Here is a 22,042-nt window from a genome sequence, read left to right as displayed (position 1 = left end):
ACACTATACGGGGGCTGAAGAATGTCTGGTACCAGCACGCGGGTCATCTTGAATGACGCACGGCCGGCTTTTCGAAAAATGCGATGGAACAGGTGCAGCGATTGGGATGCTTTATGTCGCAGAACCTAAGGCCCTAATACCAAAGCCCAAAAATCTGCGTAGTAGCCGCTATTGGTATAGGTGTGACTTGAACAGAAAGGCGCATAGGGGAAGTTGCCAAGCACTGGCGGTCCCACGTGTTGGTTACGGCAAGTAGTGCTGTTTTGATAGAGGAGTGGGTGAGGTCAACATACCTGCATCAGGAATTGGTGTCTTTAATAGCCTGTTAAAGGGGAAAGTCCTGGTGAACAGAGCATACCGTGATGTAGTCCGCATATATGATGTTGTAGATGGGCGAAATAGCGCCGAGTCGCCAGCAAGAGGCATCAAGGTCATGTTAAAAAGCAAAGGGCCCAGATCAAATCCTTGAGGCGCAGGAAGGTGGGGCTGGAAGGTACCGATGGCAAATCCATTGAGGCGGATGGAAAAGGGGAGATTTTGTAGGTAGAAGGAGAAGAAATCACATAGGCGTGAGGACAGATGAAGATGGAGTACCTCAATGAGGGCGGGGTTCCCAAGGTCATCATATGTTTTGTGGACGTCCATGCACAGAATGAACACGGTAGGACCAGCCGCCGATGATGTTTCCGTGGCACTTCGTAAGACTACAGAACGATGAAGTTAAGCCTAGATTTATGGTTAACGAGGGAGATTGACCAAGGCCCTCAGTCATAGCAACGATGAAAAAAAGACGTGAAACGAAAATAAAAAAAGGTGGCTCAGCGCCTGAGGCGGTGAGTCGATGGATTCAGATTCGATCCCGTCTGCGGCGGCCGCTTCTCAGAGGAAGGCGAAAGGCGAAAACGCCTGTGTGTCGAGATTACGGTGCACGTAAAGGTCCCCAGGAGGTCAGTAATATCCGGAGCCCTCCAGTACTGCGGACTCATAGCCCAGGCTGAAGGGCGCGTTAAGGATTCGAAATTTGAATTTGTTGAGTAATGAATATAATGAAAAGACGCGTTGGGCAATCGGGCGCCAATGGCTTCGCATTTACTTCTTCATAAAAAGTGGTTAGGTGTCTCGTAATGATTTATTTGCATGCGTATACCTTGCATGGCTTGGGCTGACCCGACGTTGATTTGTATATTTCAAGAGATGAAATAAAGCGATTCCTATTACTATTAAATTCGCCAGGAGCCATTGTTTCCATCCATGCGGCGAAACGAAAAAAATGATCAAATGACGCCTACGCCGTCTATTTGTGCCGCCTATGGTGGCGACTGTGCACCAGCTTATGTTTCATGGCAGTCACTTCCCGAAGCGCTTCCAGGCGGGCCTGGGACTTGCGTGCACCGCGCGCCTGCTTCTTGTAGTAGTCGTCGTACAAACGCGTGAGCTCGATCACTTCGTCGTGCACGACACCGGCCATGCAGCGAAGGACAGCCAGCACGGCCGAAACCACCAACAGGATGCCGACCATCAGGTACACGTTGCTCTGGATGAACGCCACAGCGGCGTCCACACAGCTCCGCGTGAAGATCTGCATTGGAGAAAGGCAGGAACGAACAACCGCCGGTTAGACAGGCTGCAGGTGGAACGCCTCGTGAGAGGGAATGCTCTACTGACAAAACCATTGTAACCAAAGTCTATGCCGTTTATATCCACCGAATGCGAGCGGCAGTCAATAAGGAATGAAAATATCGCGATAAAATCTTCTAAGCGGTTGTAGGCGGCCGACGAAGTCCGCGCCCACGTTTATTTTGGTTGCGCCGGCTGCGCCATGGCACACGGACGAGGAGCGCAGAACAGGGTGCCGTTCCAGAAGGGTGCCAAGTCTTCTGAGCACGAGCTGATCGATAATAATGATGATGGTGGCGCTACAGGGCTCGCTGTGGTGGGCCACCGGTGCCACGGGCGCATCAGACAGACGGAATGCGACTGCATGCGCACCTGGGAGGTCGCTGGTCTTCGCCCATCTCAGTTCAGGCCGGGTCCCCGCATCAGCAATAAATGTAGGAAGACGCACCCGCTATACCGAGTCCACGGATCCTTCCTACACTGTTATTATGACCTCCTGAGTGGCATCACGTAGATGGCCATGTGGCACCGCCGTTGCGTTAGTAATGGAAAAACTGTGGTTGATTCATCTGTCGTAGGAATCAGTAAGACACGAAAGTGAAATGTACAGTGAAATCTGCGGCTGAGCATTATTTCCGGGTCGGCGGCTGTCTTGTGGGTGTGCTTGGCGAGCGACGTCCTGCTGACGGGTCGCTTTGACAAAGGTGTACTAGCGTTATTTCCGTGATGGATATGACGTCACTGAAATCTTGGTGTATCCCGGCATAAAGCACTCTCGTGTTAAAATATAAAACTTGAAAATGAACCGCCCTAAGTATAACGTACTCTTCAGTACTAAAGGTTGCTTCCCCGCAAGAAGACCCAATGTGCAGGGGTGCACCCTTCACAGGCCGCTTGCTTCGTTGTACTGGCGTCACTTCCGTGACGGATATGACGTAAGTGAAATCTTCGTGTATCCGGGAATAAAACACTGTCGTTTTAAAAAGCTTTACTGTAACAGCGATGCGGTCTAAGCTGGTGTTGGACCAGCAAACGTGCGCAAGAAAGCCTCGCCGAGCGATGACGTCATCGGGCGCGTCGACACCACTCGATTGATTGATTGACTGATTGATTGATTGATTAATTGATTGATTAATTCTTTATTGTACCAAGGAGGGCGTGCGCCGTACTGTGGTGAGAGGGATGGAAGGAAGGGGACGATGGACCGTAATTCAAAGAGGGCATTTTTGTTATGGGAGCCTGAAAGTCTTCACCGGGGTGCGTATTCCCAAACCATATCCCGTAGGGGCCAAGGCCGACCACACCCCCGAATCAGCGGCGCAGCCAATGAGGTTAATAAAAGTGCAATTTTTTAACCTCTTTGGACACAGCACCGTGACGTCACTTCCTCTATGTGCGCGACTTCATGCGAGGTGGATTTTTTCTTTTTTCCCCCTCCCCTCGTCTCGGCTGCTTGGCGGGCGGCCGATGGTTTCTCTCCGTGGGCGGGGCTGGCCTGCGGCGCTGGGGAAGCTGACGCACATGTGGTAGGAGTTAACCTTTTGTACCTGAGCCCCTGATCTCTCCGCGCTCTTCTTGCGCGCCTGCAAGTTGACGCTGACCTCCGATCGTGTTCCTAGATAAGCGCTCGGGTTGGTGCTCGAAGTGCGCGCGCGCGGATGGACGCGTTCACGCGCATGCGGCAATTATACACGTTCCGGAAAGCAAACACGCTCATTGAAAGCTCATTCTACAGCACACAGAAGGGTATACAATTGAGTTAAGTGCTCATTCACTATATACACACCTCAAAACACGATTCGTTGCTGCAGGTACAGATTACAAGAAAGGCAGCCAATTACCCATGACTACATTTACAAATTGTCCTACCCTTGCGAAACATTACAGCTGCATGAGCTGCTACATTATGGCACTTTCATAAGCACTGTTACATTGAATTTCGTTAACATTAACGTCATTGCAACAATTCTTTATCAGGAACAGTGCCACTAAGGAAAACATTGACATTTTGTTAACAGCAATGGAAGGTGTGAATCGTTTTTGCAAGGGTGATACGTCGATAAGAAAGACACCAGCTCAAACGTACACGTTTTACACTCGGTCATGAATTCTGCATAATTTGCACTGCTGGTCATAACAATTTAGGGAAACAATACCGAAAATATATACCAACCAAGGGCTAAGTAATAGTTGGATTGTACAGCTACTGAAGTACTCGAGGAGTTTGATATATATCTTCTGTACAGGGCTATTGACCACAGTGTCTTCACTGAAGCCATCAGGGCGCAGTTTGATATCAGTAATCATGCGTGCTACCACTCACACTGTTGCCAATGTCGATTAGTTATTTTTAACAATTTGTGCTTCATGCACACACAGATTTTGCTGCATAAGATACGTTATTTAGAAATATACAGCTCCAGCAGGATCCGAATGGCGCTGCTGACCCCCCCCCCCCTTTCCCCTGTAGTCGGGAAGGCACACCAAATCGTTACCACTTAATTTGGCTCTGTCCATATTTTGATCGTAATCGCCACCAGCTTTTAACTCTAGGTCCCGCCCCTGCGACTGAACAGGAACATGTTAGTCGGGTCGGTGACGATCCCACCGCACTAGAAGCAATTACCGAGTACGCCCTTTAAAACGGACTCTACAAATTGGTGTAGCAGCCTGGCCGACTTCCCCGTTCGGTCTACAATGTGAACTGTCTGCAGCGTGCACTGTTTTCAGTGTGAACCGCATTGTCTACAGTGTGAACTGTACATTTAAGTGCGAACTGTGCGTTTTGCTCCCACTGACTGACTTTAATGTGTTCATTTTGCGATTAAGGCCCCAAGACTGCAACTGTGTTTATTGTGCGAGTTGTGACCTTCCCCTTTTCTCCTCATCCTTGCTCCCCCAGGGCCCCATGGCCTCTCATTTAATAAAGTTTTACACTCACTCAGATACGTATATTCTTTTCGCTGGGACTAATGGGTAGGTGCGCGTGAGCTTGAAGTCACGGTAGTCGCAGCAGAGATAAAACTAAGTAAAAAAAAGTTATCTCCTTGGCGCACTATTTTTGCGGTAGTGATCTGGGAGTCCAAATAGCGGCAAAAAATTGTCACTTTTCGAGATCTACTGATGGGTATAGATGAGCAGTTTGTGTCTGTTTCCTGCGACGCATTTTTAGCTACCACATATATAGATTTCTGTAGTGTCTGGCCTTTTAATTCGCCAGCATTGTGTCACAGCTCGCGCCTCAACTGTAAGCCACACACACGCAAAAAAGTATACAAATGTATAAACAAGAAATAGCAGGAATAAAAACATAAATGTTACAACACAAGTTGCAAAAACGCCGCCTCGCGTACTACAACGCTTCGTATCGAAAAACATACTTTTCGCCCCATTTCTGGACCTTTTGGACAATCCAGGTTGTGTTGGTGCACCCGCACTACGTGTCCATGAAGGCGTTGACTGCTACGTCGTCGGACAGGTTCGCGCGGAACACAGACTCATGATTTGTTGACGCGAGGTCATCTCTGACGAACTCGAGCGGCTGCTCGTGCTTATCCATGAAGCAGAAGTTATACGCTTCGAGCTTCGCGATCGCTGCGCCGCCTGCCGCCGCTTCTCCGCGGCGTTGACGGGATTTGCGCTGCGTGGCTGATAGGGGCTCGTGCAGTGTTTGGGCTCTGTTTCGCTTCTTTTCGCCTTTCCGCGCCCTAAAACAAACTTGTTATGGTGACGCCTATAGGCAAAGAGTACGTTAGGTCACTTTAAAAGCAGCTGCGTCTTCGTAGTAGAGTACGCGATCGCCTCCAACAGCTACCTGGGGACGCGGTTCTGCGCGCTTCGTCGCCGCTCTTCCGTGCGTCGGCGGCGGCAGCAACATATCACCCATGTCACCTCCAAAACATCAGGCACGAATGAATTCTACTGTCGCCTCGTTTAGACCTGATGGTGGCACAATGAGAGGTTGGCTTCATTTTGCAGCGTGGACAACGAATGCGGCTTCGTTTAGAATATATACGTCGCAGAAAAATATGTTTCGGGGATGTGATTACCCAATCTCGGACAATAACTTATGCCTTTTATAAGAATATAAACCATGCGAAAATGTTAAGTATATTCCAAGCCTGTGCGTCGTTAAATATGTGCCCACACACGCAATATAGCAAGAACCAATGCAAGTTAATGAAACCACGGAAAAATAAATGTTGTGCAAGTGCGGAATTAAGAAACATAATAGCTCTAACGGAAATGAAAAAAAAAAACAGTGCAGCTTCTGACATGCTAAATACGTTCGTCGAAACTTAAGCCAGGTAGGGTTCACTAGACGCTAAATGCACTGGTATTTCGCGAGACATCGGTGTGGGGGACGCTGTGTACAAATGCGGAGCGGAATCCAGCAATGAACGTTTTAGTAATCCCAAACACAAATGTCGCGTTCACTTTCCTTTCGTTTTTCTACTTCAACGAAGAGCTGATCGTACGGCGCACGCATTTTTGGAAGTATACAGGGTAGGCTGTTCAACAAGCGATGAAAGGTGTCGTTGGAAGAGTGTGGTATGTGATAAGGACCTCTGGTTTCAGTTTCTGCTTCATTCTGCAGGCTTCCTGTGCCTTATGACGATATTTCGAAGAAGCATTTAGTCGCGGACACGGATTATATTCTAATCCCGTATCCGCGCTGCTCGCAGAGGATATATGTAGCAGATGAATGTTTGCGGGCGCTCACTTCACGACAAGACGACTCTCGTGTGCTGATCCCCGAGTATAATTATGCATTGTCCATCGTACTTTTGTTGAATATTCCCGAAATTAACACAGACTGGCTTGTAAATGGTGGTGATCAATATCTGAGGTATAATATTGGCAAACGTAACGTAACTGGCGTGCTGTCAGGTATGAGTGCTCGGCTGATTATGCAAGCGCACAAAACCGATTTAAATCGTAGTGTATAGCCGTAGCATGAACATCGGAGGAAGCGGTGGTTACGGAGACACGGGTAGTAAATTCAGGTCAGTGTAACTACAATCGGCTCCATCATACGCCGGTTCCACGACGCTGGCCTGTCACACACACCTGGCGCTATACAGACAGAATATACCACACTTAGATCGCGTCAGAAACATTTACACTCTCGTGAATATACCCATTTGCGAACAGAGTGACCGCTCCACATAAACATGGATTTCAAACGCCCGCAAACGGTAAATCTCAGTCGTGAAGGGGCCGCGAAAGCAGCGGCGGCACTGGGAGCGGGGCGCGGACTCCCGCGGTTGCTTTCAAAACGGGCCGCTAGGGGGATTTCAGTGGCGCCCCTACAGGCCGCGCTCGAGGCGTATAAGCTTCGCGACCATCGCGTGAATGCGCGGGGGACGCGCGTGGCGCACACACTTATGAGAATGGACCTTGTGATGGGCAGTTCTGCGCGAGTGCGAGGCACAGACAAGTATGGCGAATAACACGCTCGCTGATGTTCGCAGCAGACGAGCGACCGACGTACGCGTGTGCTTTCTACCGAATGAGAGCAAACGTTCTGAGCTTCAGTAGGGAGTCCAACGGACCACCCAAGACCAAAAAAAAAACATTTTTGCCTTCACTTTATTACGAGTGCTTGCTTTCCGGAACGTAAACAATAACTACATATGTACAGTCGTCAAAACTGTTAACAACAACAAAACACGAGGTGCCTGCCTACGCACAGAGTGGCAACTCACGATAGCCATACCAGCCGCATCTTTGGCTCCTGGTTATCAGCACTCACGACGCTGTCCTACTGTACTTGGGTGTCTCAGCGCATGCTCGAAGCCTGGCTTTTCAGCCCGAGCGCTATCGTAAACTGCCGCTCTGTTCGTGCGCTGGCACCTCGATCTTTGTTGTTGTTAACAGTTTTGACGACTGTACGTGCAAAAGCATCCATCCGCGCGCGCACTTTAAGCAACGCGCCGAGTGCAAGCTTAACTAGGAACAGCATGGGAGACGCATAGGTCGGCGTACTCACTCGTGAGTACACTCATTTGTACTCATTTGTACTCAAACTCACGAGTGAGTACGATGATGATTGAGTACACACCCAGAAAAAAAAGGTGAGTATGATGACGAGTGAGTACAGGGGCAAATCCACTACTCGTGAGTACAGTACTCATGAGTACACTACTCATGATTATGAGTACTCATGAGTACAGTAATCATGAGTATGAGTACTGACGAGTTTGAGTACTAATGAGTATGAGTACTCATGAGTATGAGTACTAAGAGTACACAGTACTCGTGAGTACACAGTACTCGTGAGTACACAGTACTCATGAGTACACAGTACAATACTCATTAGTACAATACTCATGAATACTGGTTTTGCGAGTGCTTGCACTGTTGAGTATATGCACTCGTGAGTACAGTAGTGCAAACAAGTTTTATCACGAGCTCGAGTCCGGAGGCGCGTGTACGAGTCGCAAACATTTAGCGGTGCCGCTGTGCAGCTTAACAGTCAAGGATGGCAAAATTAGACAACGAAAACTGCACCTCCCCCCTTTGCCGGTCCCTGTTTGGCACTGTAAGCGTTTCTCGGCGTTCGCTCGCAAAGGGGTCACGGTGAAGAGGGAAAAACGAGGGGGTGAGGGCCCGGCGGGAAACGCGGCCGCAGTTGCACTTCTCCTATGGCACTTATTGACTGCCGCAGTTAATTTTGTTGACGCGGCCTGTGAACGCATGGCGGCTTCATTGCGCTTGCTCCCTTCCAGTTGTTTTAGGGGAGAGGCGGTGGATGCTGCTAACAATGCAGGTACCAGGCGTACTGAAGTCCCTCTTTTTCGGTCTTCAGAAGTTTCTGTAGACACATGTCACGCTGTGTAGTCGTTTCGTGAGCCGAACCGCTCATTTCAACAGTCGCAGTTAATTTACGTAACTCGCGTCAAACCGACTGCCTGGTTTGTAACGTTGGTCTCACCGAAATTGTCCGCACCATTCCGCTGTGCGTATTCAAGCGACAATTTGGCTGATGTACGTGCGCCCATATGGTTTTATTAGGTTCTCGTTTTGAAACAATTTGCTCAGGTTCACTAGTTATATGGTCTCGTGTAGTGCCATTTACAAGTGAGCATATAGCCCCACCGTACAGGCGCGGCGGTGGAATTTGCCCCAGCAATGGAAATAAAATATCCGAGTACACCTAAGCACGTTTGTGAGTTGTGAATCGGACATCATAATATCCAGTTGAACGCGTGCGATGCCTTGTTTAGCCTCGCATATTTTGTTTAGCCTCGCATAATCAAACATTTTATTTTTTCTGTTTAGCCTTTCATTCGAGCCACGACCTAGCTAAGATGTTGCAGTTGACAGGATCAGGATTTGAGGCCATGAGAGGACGAACGGACGAAGAGACGAACAACGTGGACGAACCGCACCACGACTACGAGAGTGCGGCACGCAGACGTGAGGCACCGACAGACTCCATGTCGGTGGTGGTCGACACACTGCTGTCTTCAACGGAACGCTACGTCCTATGCTCTGCGAAGAAACAGCAGTTCGTAAGCGCACTACGATTACGAAGGCTACCCTGCTGTGGCCGTAAGGACGACATCGTCTTGCGTCTTCTAGAGGACAACGGAGAACGTCGCCATCTCTCCAAACGAACGAATGTGCCAACGCTACTTCAGGCTGCCTCCGACAGCAAACGGCAGAGGACCCTGCAAGCAGCGCTGTTTGAGAGCAGGAGGCTGCGTTAGGAGGAGGAGTAGGAGGAGGAGAAAGAGGAGGAGGAGTAGGGGGAGGAAAAACTTTCTTAATGTACAAGACAGAGTTAAAGAGAGGGAGAGGCGGTTGCCTTTCTTGCGTGGGTGGTATTCCTCAGTCCGGGATCCCATTGGTCGAGGCCGCCGCCCGTGCCCGCTGGACGAGAGCCCGCTGAGACTCTAGGTCCGAGCAGCCGGACAGGGCCGCCTCCTAGCCCTCCCTCGTTGGCTTCACTTTGACTTTTAACCCTGAATTATACTGGCAGGCCCATACCATATGATACGTGTCTGCCCACTGACCGCAGAAGTTACACGAACCCGAGAAGGACGTGTTGATGTGTTTGAGCATTGCGGGGCTGTAGAATGAGCCCGTCTGCAGCCGGCGAAGATGGTGCTCCTCAGTTCTATCCAGGTCCTTGGCGGGCACCGGGAACGCCCGTCTACCGTGGCGCAGGTATGTTGTGACCTCAGAGAATGTGGTTAGCGGGTAAGGTACAAGTGTACGGTCAGAGCCTGGGAAGTCAGACGAACTCCGGGGGAGAGACGCTCGGGCGGCTGTGTGCGCAGGCTCGTTCCCCTCTACTCCCTGGTGGCCAGGTACCCATACAAGTTGTTTTATTGCGTCGGATATTTCTGGACTGGCATTTGTGAGAATTTGTTTCTAGCTAGGAGTGATATCCGACCCCTGAGGAAATTTCAGCAAGCTTGTTGCAAGTCAGACATTATGTGCGTTGCGTCAGAGTGAGTGGCGGCTAAAGCTATAGCCGTCTCTTCAAGAAACTCAATTTTACTCGTTTTCACTGATAGTCCATCCGCCTGTATTCCCTCATGCAGGACCGCAACAGTACAGATGCCCTCCGGTGTGGGCCCCGCTGCGTCTACATAATACACGCCATTACGGGTGCTATATTGTTTTGTTATGGCTGTTACTCGGGCTTGCCTTCTTCCTGAGTTTCGGTCAGGATGCATATTACGGGGCAGAGGTTTAACGATTAGTTTGCGGTGCCAAGGGGGAGAGATGTCCGCTCTGCCTTCAGTGGTAGGGGGTAGAGCGATGCGGAGATCTTCAAGGACATGCCTGCCAGTAGTTGTCATTGACAGTCGCATGATTTGACTCGTGTACTGAGCTCAGTGATCGTATTGTGCATCCCGAGCTGTGTTAAACGTTCGGTGGACGTTTTAGAAGGGAGTAATAACAAATGCAATAACGCCATTGCCCTTAACAAACTTAAATCCACGTGTGAACAAATCAGCCGCATGATCGGTCGAGTATCACGCAAACACGGGGGCCTCCAGAAATCCGAGACGCTCCGCCTAGTGCAGGCCTTCGTCATCAGCCGCATAACATATGCAGTGCCCTATCTCAAGGTACGACATAACGATCTTAAGAAACTTGACAATATGATCAGGTCAGTTGTTAAGAGTGCGTGATGAACGAGAAAGTTTTCAGAGACAACTGGCGAGAGCCGGCCGCACGTTTCCCACGGCGCCTGGACTGTACGAGATCCGGACACAGGCAGAATGCACGACGGCAAGCACATGAACGAGACGACGCATGCAAAATGTGATTGCGTGCTCACCGGACCTCTCCCAGGTAATCGCCACGATTACGGAAACGCATCGAAGGTCAGTGCATTTCTGGCGAGATAACGAACACACGTTGCTCTGCTACATCGCCCACGAGCTACATCGCCCACGCGCAGGTCATTCCAGCAACAAGCAACGAGACGCGCAACGTACGCAGCGTGCACGAGCCAGAAGGCACCACGTTCCTGGCACCTGCTATTCCGGTACAGACGTAGACGAACGGAACGCTGAGAGCACGGAACGCAATGGAGCCAGTACGTACATTTCTCGCTCGTGATGTCCCGGCGCCGGTCCACGCAACCAACGACATCACATCCGGATTGGTGGATGTGGCCACGACAAGCGAACAAGACGCACGGCGGCCGAAATGCATCATACGTGGTGAACAACCACACACCAATTATTGGGGAGGTTCCTAGATAAAACGAGACGCACAGCGAACGAAACGCACCAGAGGCGACGAACGACATCCAACTTGAACCAGTGGAGCTGACCACGGCGAACGAAATTCACAGCGCACGGAACGCCACCAAGCCAGCACACACGGAGGAAACTACTATTCGCGACATCCTCCGCTCCCACTGCTGCTATCCGGACTTGACCAGCGAATGTTACAACAGCAGAAATCAGCTGACCACAAGCAACAATAGACCCAGCGCACGCAGTTCAACCCTACCGGAACGTACGAGCTCTCCACACCCGCTGCTCCAGCCCGATGTCCAGCGGACGAACGACATAACACTCGTGCAGGTAGGTCCGTCAACGAGCAACGAAACGGCCAGCGCATGCGGCATGTCCGAGCTAGAACGAACAAGATCCATGGCACCCACGCTCCGACCGAGACTCACCCGACAAACACCATTTCGTACAAGAGGACCCAGCTGCGATCAAGCGGACTCGGGACGAACGGAGCCTGCTTGTATTGGAGAGGTAGCGATTATAGCGTTCTCGAAACAACGGGCAAAAGACGAAGGCTTGAGCGACGACACGGACACAGCAAAAACGACAACGAATGAACCCGATCCATACGAAGGCATCGAATGCCCTAACAATGAAGTCACGCTTGCGACGCCAAGGAATGTGGGACCGCACGGACGGCACGAACTACGCCCGCTTCCCCACCACAACGGTTTCACTTCCGAAACAACCACGGCAACTGCGAGAACGGAGCCGCAAAGACTTGGACCGATCAGCCATGCCACCCTACGAAAACGCCACGCTACCGCACAATAAACGAAAAGCCAATCGGCTCCCGCACCATACGCAACGCACACGTCAATTCAAGCAACGTCCTCAACACGCCGAACTATGCCATCCCTACACAACGCAGCTCGCCACCGGACAAACCGGACTACTACGCCCCCACATGCATCAAGCACGCGACGAGCTACACGAACATAATCACCAACGGAAGCGGCGCGGCTAACGCAACGCCGTAAACACTGTCAAGTTCAGGTCTGACGAAGGCAATCCATGGCACACACACAATAAAATCAAGCAGATCTGAAATTCACTGAAACTCAACGAGACGAACACCCTCTTAACGAAGTTTCTAGAATCCGGAACAATAAAAAACAAACGCCAGCATCGAGCATCTGTGAATAAGCAGACAGTGATCTGGATACGAACGGACGACCCGCAGGCACAATTCAGATTTGGAGCCCGATTACGAGAGTATCAGCGCGCCCGGGAACGAAAATGGACGACAAAAGCTGCCACCCGAAGACACGCACAAAACCGCAGTTTACGGCCACGGCTGCACCGACAAGTCCCGAGCTCCCCTGAGCCCGACCCGGCCTAGACTTCGTTGTTTTATTCCTGAAACAAGAGGAGACGCCTGACTCAACGCGAGTGCTTACGTTCCGTTTCGCTCTCTCACATGTACGTGCCTTCGCGCAGTAAGTCGCCCTACGACAGTGCACCGCGCCAGACGTTTGCTTCCTCTGTCCTGATATATATGTAACCTGTGTTTTTCCGATCAATTAAACATTTTTTTTCTATTTATTCTTCCATTCGAGATACGACCTATCTAACAGTGCAGATAAGTTGATTATTCATGAGTAATACAAATTGAATACTCATGAGTACAAATTGAGTACTCATGAGTGCAGAATGAGTAGTACTCATGAGTGCAGAATGAGTAGTACTCGTGAGTGTAGAATGAGTAGTACTCATGAGTACAGAAGATTGAGTACTCATGAGTACAGATTGAGTACTCATGAGTACAGAGTGAGTACTCATGAGTACAGATTCAGTACTCATGAGTACAGATTGAGTACGAATGCTCGTGAGGACAAATGAGTTTGAGTACAAGTGAGTATGATTACAAATGAGTATTCGATGAGTGAGTACGAGTGATTTTGTGAACAGACGAGCTTTTTGAGTCTGAGTTTGATTGAGTACAGCGTGAATGAAAAAAAAACTGTGATTGAGTTTGAGTGAGTTCTTTCTGTTTTGCCGACCTATGGGGAGACGAGCGACTGACGGCGCACAAGAGAGCGCGGAGAGCGAAATTCATCTTCCAAGCGCGTACGCCAGGCTTGTGCTGGGAGCGAAACCATGGGCCGCCGCGAAGCAGCGCGATCACAAAAGATCAAAACAAATTTTTGTCTTCATTTTTATGAGAGTGTTTGCTTTCCGGAACTTATATAATTTCCACATGTACGTGAAAGCGTCCATCCGCGCGCGCGCACTTCGAGCACCGAGCCGAGCGCTTATCTAGGAACACGATCGGAGGTCAGTGTCAACTTGCAGGCGCGCAAGAAGAGCGCGGAGAGATCAGGTGGTCAGGTACAAAAGGTTCACTTCTACCACATGTGCGTCAGCTTCCCCAACGCCGCAGGCCAGCCCCGCCCACGGAGCGAAACCATCGGCCGCCCGCAAAGCAGCCGAAACGAGTGGAGGGGGAAAAAAGAAAAAATCCACCTCGCATGAAGTCGCGCACATATAGGTAGTGACGTCACGGTGCTGCGTCCAAGGAGGTTAAAAAATTGCAATTTTTTTAACCTCATTGGCTGCGCCGCTGCTTAGGTGTGGTCGGCCTTGGCCCCTACGGGATATGGTTTGGGAATACGCCACCGGGGTCGGCCCCAGTTAGACTACGCGCGCCAGACCACTCTTAACTGCAAAAGCGGCAATTCTTCGCAATAGAGATCCCTCTAATCCAGCATGTGCTTCATGTTGTGGGGTGTTGGGATTAAAGTTTGTTAGGCTCTCTGGGCGATGCTTGGCAAAGTGTGGGCACGTCCACACTAGGTGGTGGAGATCTGATTTGGCGTCAGTGTTGCAGGCGGGGCATCGTGGGTGTGTGTTGAGGCGTTTGTCCATTTCTGGGTAATGCGAGGAGTGTAGACGCCATCTGCGCATAGCTTGTTGATGAAGACTTTCTCGGATATACTGCAGGAGACAGTGTTGGCAAGATAACCAGGGGGTGTAACCCGTTGGTAACGTTGTATTTTTCTTTAGTCGGAGAAGTCACAGGGCTGGAGGCTGAAAGGGGAACCAGTGGAGGCGTAAAGTTCAAACACCTCTACGTCGCCTCGTGAGCGCACTGGTTCCCCGGGCCGGTCTGCTCGTGGCCTGAAATCCGCTCAGTTCTGATGCGCACGTTGTGGTTTTTGAGGAGTATTTTGTGTAAGAGCTGAACGGGTCGATCCAAAGAGCGTGGTTTGCGAGGTTCTTGAATGGCTTCGAGAACACTGTCTGCGCGTTCGTAGCATGATCTCTCGCATGCTCTTCTCCTCACCAATTCACGTGCGTTCGCTCCTCAAGTGGGGAGCACGGACGCCGACTTCGCAAAGACGGTTGCCGCCGATTCTAGCGCGTGCTAACGCAATTCACTTTGGGATAGATGCGAAAGCCTGCGGGCAAAACGATCCGGGTTGGCCATTCATGGAAAACTTTAGGCGGCAAGTTCGGAAATCCATGTGGGGTGCACTCCCTTCACTCCCGAAGAAGGGAGATGACAGGGAGATTGGAGTGGGGGCCACTAGTTCCGCTTGGTCGTATCGCTTGAACGCTAACGCGCAGTTAGCTCAATGATAACTATGCTTTCATGCTGGCCCATACTACGTCACTAGGTGACCGATAAAAAGCGCAAAGGCTCATGGGTATAGGGACCGGGCAGCTGGACGGGTGGCGCCACCACTCGGCGCTCCGCTCGTCAGTGGAATGAGCCGGTGCATTGGACTACACAGCCTCCCGTTGTTTTTGTCGTGTTTGCTTCGGTGCTTTGCATGTTTTGGTGGCGTTGTGAGCAGACATGTGAGATGAAACGAACTCTAGACAGATGTGTTGGGTTCTTAGATGCAGTAATGACTACGTAAACTTCTCGGACGCGTCTAAAGTTGGGTATCGGCTGCAATGGCATGAGCGCTTTTTGCAGCGATCTGCGCTTGGCTCCACCCGTTCTGAGTACGAATAAAACTACAATTATTAGTGTTATTTTCTTCTTAAATGCACTAACGGCCACGCAAACTTATTGGATGCTTGTAAGGTTGGGAATGGGCTACATTGACACGAGCGCTTTTTGCAGCGCTCTGCGCCTGGCTCCGCGCGATCTGAGTAGGAATAAAACTATTAGCAATATTAGAATTCATTTCTACCACTTTAAATTATCTTCACTGGTTTCAATTACTACGCTTTCCACGCCATCCTTAGCGCTGGGATACCTCGATACGTGTGCTTTAAATAGAAAGGCACCCGTATACGAGATGGATTACCGTGTAGCCGTAGAAATGTTGCGGTAGTTTACACTTTGTACCTTCAGTTTTGCGTGAGCTTTTCGTGAGCTTTGTACCTTCGGTTTTTGTGAGCGACACTGTGACAGCATGGGAGCCTGAAAGCCGAAGTGGAAATCCCACGTTTGTGGTGGTCATTTCATCTAGAGCCCAAGTTATTCACCAACTCAACAGCCCAAGCTACAAACCAGCCCTCCTCCCCATCCCATTTTACCACCTGCGTAGAATAAAGGCTGGCACCGATAGTTAAAACATGTGGCAGTGTTAACATCAGCCGGTGTTTTTAATGCTTAAGTATTCTTTACAGAGTACCTAAAAAATCGTGTAATGCTTGGTGAAGACACCAAAAACGCGCGATTAGTTGCCTCAAATATGGGTGCATCAGCCCGAGTCCTCCACCACAGACACATTTCCGACACGCTGGAAAAAGTTTAGATTTGGAGAGGGGGCATGGAAGTTCAAAATTAAACAGCCAAATCATCTAGCCCTCCGTGTAATGATTATGATGGTTGAACACAAAGCTTTCTTCGTGTGAAATCGAATGGGAAATGGTCAAAGTCAAAGACGCTGCGATCAAAAGACCAAACTGCGTGCTGGTCAAATTCGACGCTTAACTAGTCAAAGTTTAAATCCAGAAGGCAACCAAGGAAACCCATACGATAGAGCTTTGCGATAAACCATCATAGTCGTTAGACGGAGGTGTGCATGATTTTTCAATCGTAGGTGGCAGCTTGCAAACCGACCGCAGCATTCAGTTGTGAAACTGAGTACAGGTTTCGGGCACCCTCCTGTCTTGCGTCCTTCAGCCACGCAGGAATTGGTTTTTGAAAAACCATTTACCAACTAGCCAGCAAGCAACCATTGCAATTCTTGTAAAGCAATGCTTCTCCACGACAGGCAATAACGTTCTACTATCATGCGGTATTTATTCTATCAACGACTGCCGATGACTGTAGTAAGAGCATTTCTGTGAAATTTAACACGTTTCAGCCATAGGTAATAAAGTTACGGAAGCGTCGTCCGTCACAATTTCTGTTTTGAGGTAAATCTTTGTAGACACCCCCCAACTTAGTCTTTCGCTTGTGCACGACGTCGTCGCCGTTTCGTCATCAACTGCCAAAGGCCAGCGCCGCAGCATTCCTAGATCGGTTGCACACATCGGCTTTGTGGGAGCATTTAGCGGCAATATACTCCTGGATTCGCGAAACTGCTTGCAGGCATGAAAAAATTGCATGAAGCAACGAACTTTCACTTCCAGCTTGACTTCCAGCTTGGCGCATTGAGCGTCGTCTGCTATTTGTAAATACTGAGTATGGGCGTAAATAACACACATGGCATGCCTCGTAAACGTAACATCCACGCTCAAGATTTACCGATCTGAAAAATGCCCGTGGGGTTACGTACGCTTTGCAAGCCGCACCGCAGAAAAACGACAGAAAGCCATGCACAACTACGCTGCGCTGACCGCCACCGGCATTCCACTGACGAGGGGTTCGCCACGGGCGGCGCTGTTCGCTGAAACGACGGTGGTGCCATACAACGGCCGCCCGGTCCCTATACATTGTCTTCTTCTGCCACTTCCGGTTCGAGAGCTCTCCTGGCCTCCCGTACGCCAGCGGCTTTCGCGCGTGTCTGTGCGTGTTGTTTATCTGTTTCCGCCGAGAAAAAAAAACGCTCATGCATCGCGCAATCAAAGAATAACACCGATTAATCCTACTAGAGGCTTCTCTGAAAGGTAAGCGCTTTGGGAGAGATAAAGAACACGCACATGCCCTCGCGGGAAAGTCGCCGGCGTACGGGAGGCCAGGAGAGCTCCCGGACCGGAGGTGTCGGGAGCGGACGACGTGCACATGAGCCTTTGCGCCTCTTACCGGTCACCCCTTGTGCCCATATTGCGTCAGTGCAGCGCTAAATTTGAAAGTTCTCAAATTTTTTATGCGTTTTTTTTTCGGTTAGAAAACGTCTTTTTATGGACGGGACGACAGAAGAGGACACACCACACAGCGCAGACTAACAACCTATGTTGATTCCACGCGCATATATACTACTATGAAGTAGACATGTGGAACCAAGATAAGTTTATAATACACAACTAAAATCAGACAGAAAAATTAGAAATAATTTTTTTTAAAACGCACACTTTCACCATGGTACAGGCTGTCTAAACCAGAATAGACACCATCAAGAAACGCTATTTCCTCTGTTCAAATCGCGTAGCGCAAATTTTATTTCCATCATGTCAGACGTCTTTTGTGGCTGGAAAGAAGCTGCGTGGGTTACCAAAGGCTAGTTCTTTCCTAAATAAACAGTTTTTTTTTGTCTTCATGGCTATTTTGATCTTTTTACTACCTTCGTCCATGCGAAGTGGCTCCGAGGGCTTCTGTTTCTTAATCACCTTATTCCAGGCCTGCTGTTCCGTCATGGCGAGCGCGCTGCGGCCGCAGAATCGTCGTTTGAGGCGCGCCTCGAAGTCCAGGCTCTGGTTTTCGGGAGGTCGGCAGCACGAAGCGGGCACCGAGCAGCGCTCCTGGCTCGGGTTGCTCTTGGAACAGTTGAAGTAGATGTTCCGGTTCCAGTCGCGGTACCGATCAGTCGTCAAGCCGCAGCACTCGAATGATGTCTGCGACGTTGGAAAAAGTCACCTGTAAAGCAAGCTTTTTAAATGTAAACCAAGCCTTTATTGTAAACCATGCTTTTATTGTAAACCAAGCTTTAATTGTAAACCTGTAAACCAAGCTTTTTAAACCAAGCTTTTTAATTTAATGTAAACTAAGCTGTAATAAAACTTTTTAATTGAGCTACCACCTGTAAACCAAGTTATCACAAGCGAAAGGTCTGTTTGGCTCGGTTTTGCAAGGACTTTGCACACAGCATTCCATTGAAGTTAGGCTTCATTGGATTCAGCCGCTTTCTCGTGCTCCGCTCCGCCGTCGCTCGCTCTGTTGACGGGTCGACGCGAAGATTTTCCCGACATGCCTCATCTATTGCTCACGCAAAAAAAATTACCAGTGGCTTAGCTCGGCTATGCCAGGATATACGTAGCGTAGCTGGTTATTCTAAGCTCTTTCCTGGTTGTCTAGGATTAGCTTGATTATCATGCTTACTGCTGCTTCAATTACACACACACACACGGTATACGCATTATGTGACACACGTATATTTATCGAACGGCTCCGGCGCAGCGTCACCAATCGCCCCAGAGCTAAGCTGGTTCCACAGGCGCACGCCGGTGTTGCTGCGACGCACGAGCCATCGGTTGCACACCCGGCCACCCCTCGCATGATCATCAAGAGGACATGCGGAACGGAGGTCGGCGAAGACGCTGGGCGCGTGGGGTGTGAGAGACGCCGGGCAGCGAGCAACATTCTGTGCGTCGTGTGACGTCACTGCTCCTCGCGCAAGCGCAGCATGGCTCTCCAGGAGTCACGCGAAACTGCTCAACCTTGGCCAGTGTAGCTCACGCTACAGTAATAAGTGAAGGTCAAGAACTGCAGAACCACCTGATTGGCAGCTGGACACTCCGTGTGCCGACCAGCTGGAGACACTGGCATCTTTCTTGCCGTCACACGGTGCGCAGCTTCTTCCGCAAAGCATCCATCTCCTGCACTGGGAACGCCCAGCACAGCGCTGACTATTGTTCCCTGCTCCAGCGAGGATTGGATTGTACGTCCTCCGCGACCTTTCACCAGGGGCCGAATTCTCTAAAAAACGGGCGTCGTTTTGAAACGACGGGGTAGCGCCATGCAAATGCATGTGTTTTGGGGTTGGGGCCGTCGCTTTGGGGCTTCTTGCAGGGGCAATCACCGCAGAAAAGCGCCGTGGCAAGGGCGCGAAGCGACAAGTGAAGCGACGGGGGGGCAGTGGGTGTCACTTCGCGCCCTTGCCACAGCGCTTTTCTGCGGTGATTGCCCCTGCAAGAAGCCCCAAAGCGACGGCCCCAACCCCAGAACACATGCATTTGCATGGCGCTACCCCGTCGTTTCAAAACGACGCCCGTTTTTTAGAGAATTCGGCCCTAGGTCCTCAAGCCTGTGGCACAGCAGAGCTCTTCGATGTAGGCAGTTGCGAAACTCCGCCTCAAAAAACGGCCCGCACCTGGACCCCCCTGCTTTGGATCATGCTTACCGTGGCGCCACTGCGACCGCCGCATGCACTATCAAAAAAACAAACTAATTATTCAAACTGACAATTTAACCTTAAATTTTGTTTTATTGCATAATTCTTTATTTTTGTGCGTTCATAAGTTATTCATTGCTATCTTAACCCCGGCTTTTAGGTGGTGATTGTTTCTGCGTCCGCGCATCTGCCTGGACCAATCGGCGCTTGTGCGGGCACCCCGAACAACATAGGTCCGAATTGAAGTACCAAATTTGGAGTTATCGTTTGGCCTACAGCTTATTGTATGCCAAAACTAATTTAGTAGCCGATCAAGCGGCTATAAATAATCAGTTTCAGCTGGAATAAAGCCGTAGAAGCGACTTATTTATTTTTCTGCTGCCAGAAGACCGAAGAGGAAAAAAAAAAAAACTTTTGCTCCGTATGTATATAAAACACTTGCATAGTTCAACACATTAGGCTCCTTTGGCATAAAAAATTTATGTAAGCCCTCAAATACCATTTTTCGCCCAGGTCGTCGAGTGGCGAAGCAAGTTGTATAGTTTATTTTGTCACCAAAAGATGGCGCCACGGTAAAACAAAATCCAAAGCAGTGGACCAATCTTAGGGCCACTTTTTGATACATGGGGCCTATGGGGAGTTTCGCAACTCCTATTGGCGGTGAGATCTTTGAGTGGCGCCCCCTGGCTCTGACGTCGGCTTAGGGATTCGCGCCGCTGTCGTCTGCTACACTCCGCTTGTGAGGGGCAACAGTGCCTGGGCTAGAAATCGCCCGCTTCGTTGCTGTAGTGCGTTAAAAAGCGTATTTGTAGCGACTCAGTTATTTTGCCAGCTTCTGGCGCATCTGAATAATTTGCAGCTGTATCCCCCACAAGTTTGCAACACACGAAGAAATAGAGAACAACTTTCTTCAGAGTATCGGTCAGAAGATCGTGTGTAACTCGTCCTTTCTTGCTTATTCGCGAGGATCAGCGATAAGAGCTTCTCGATAAGTATTCAAAATGAGTGGGCTTCCCTGTAGTATATTTGAGGTGCTCCTATTAATACTCAACAGTCTAATACTACGTACCAAGCAGCGGCCTCTACACGCTCATCGCACAGCAGGAAATAAAGCGGCTTTCTTCTGTTTCTTTCGTTGTTGTCTTGTATCGAAGTAATGTTTCTTGCTTTTTTTTCTGCCCAGCGCATTAATTTTTCTGCGCCGTCCCCAAATTCTTATTAGGAGGTTTCGGGATGTTTGGGAGCCTCACAAAGGTCGTGTGGATATTTCCTTCATTTTGTATGGCATACATTCCCTTCTTCACAAATTGGCTTTCATTACGGTTGCGTGCAAGAAGGTGCATATCCGCAGCGTGCTTTGTTTATTCACATGCAAATACAATGAGAAGGTTTGCGCTACGCCACCGCGATCGCGCCCTAAACAACGTGGTCCACAGTACTCGAAGGCGGCTTTTGTGCTCCGAATTTCTATCGTAATTATATCGTTATCATAACGAACTGACTCTCAACTCGAACAATGATGACATGATTACGGTGTTGAAGGCATGATATACTCGCAAACTAACGTAATAAATAGTATACCTGCATATATTACAAGACTCGAAACCGAAGAAGAATTCCAAGTAGCTCTTTATTGCTTTTCAACTCTTCCAGGCGCGAAGAACAAATCCTATTCTACTCGGGATGGCGTTTTATGATTTGAAGAAAATTACTTTTACTCTCTTGTCCTGGACTGAGGACCCGGCCCACTAACCAGATCGATTTAATTGTTAAACAAAGTTTTCCCCTCCTCCCCTTACTCCTCCCCCTACTCTTGAGTGCAGTTTTCCTATAACGCATATCCGAATATCGGGAAGATATAGCTGTGCAAAATGTTCCGAAATATCCCTCCAGGTCTTAACAAACATATATGTGTTACTATAAATTTAACGAAGACGTGACTCGTTTTGCTCAACAAACCTCCATAATGGTTAGATGCCTGGTATAGAATCAGCACGCGCGTATATACACACCGCGTTATTTGAAACTCAACCTACAGTTTTTGCAGTCTATAGTGCATGTCGGCAAACTTTCATGCCTTGACAACGTAAAGTGATGTGTCAAAACGCGTTCGAGCGTTCGGCGGGGCTGCAAAAACTGTTTTACCTTACATATGATTACCGGGAATCGTGATGCCTTCTGCCAAAGCCGACAGCCCTGAAGGCCTAGAATTTGTTTTGGTCTTTCATTTTCGCTGTTGTCGGTTATTAGCAGCTGACTGTT

At 49.6% G+C, this 22,042-nt stretch overlaps 1 protein-coding gene across 1 annotated transcript in view; it reads right to left on the bottom strand.

Moving 5' to 3' along the window:
* Positions 1-1,294: 1,294 nt before the first annotated feature.
* The window catches only part of LOC144148531 (tetraspanin-33-like), a 44,396-nt gene continuing 23,648 nt past the window's right edge, over positions 1,295-22,042 (bottom strand). Inside the window, exons 4-5 of the mRNA XM_077680055.1 lie at positions 18,060-18,284; positions 1,295-1,579 (exon numbers count right to left, since the gene is read on the bottom strand). Coding sequence (XP_077536181.1) covers positions 1,295-1,579; positions 18,060-18,284 — 510 coding nt within the window. The remainder of the gene's footprint in view (positions 1,580-18,059; positions 18,285-22,042) is intronic.

The sequence above is a fragment of the Haemaphysalis longicornis genome, unplaced genomic scaffold, assembly GCF_048455015.1.
Source record: "Haemaphysalis longicornis isolate Haplotype H1 unplaced genomic scaffold, Haemaphysalis longicornis Haplotype H1 scaffold_8, whole genome shotgun sequence".
Lineage (NCBI taxonomy): Eukaryota > Metazoa > Arthropoda > Arachnida > Ixodida > Ixodidae > Haemaphysalis > Haemaphysalis longicornis.
Note: the sequence above shows the minus strand (reverse complement) of the source record. Positions and strands in the feature narration are given on the sequence as shown.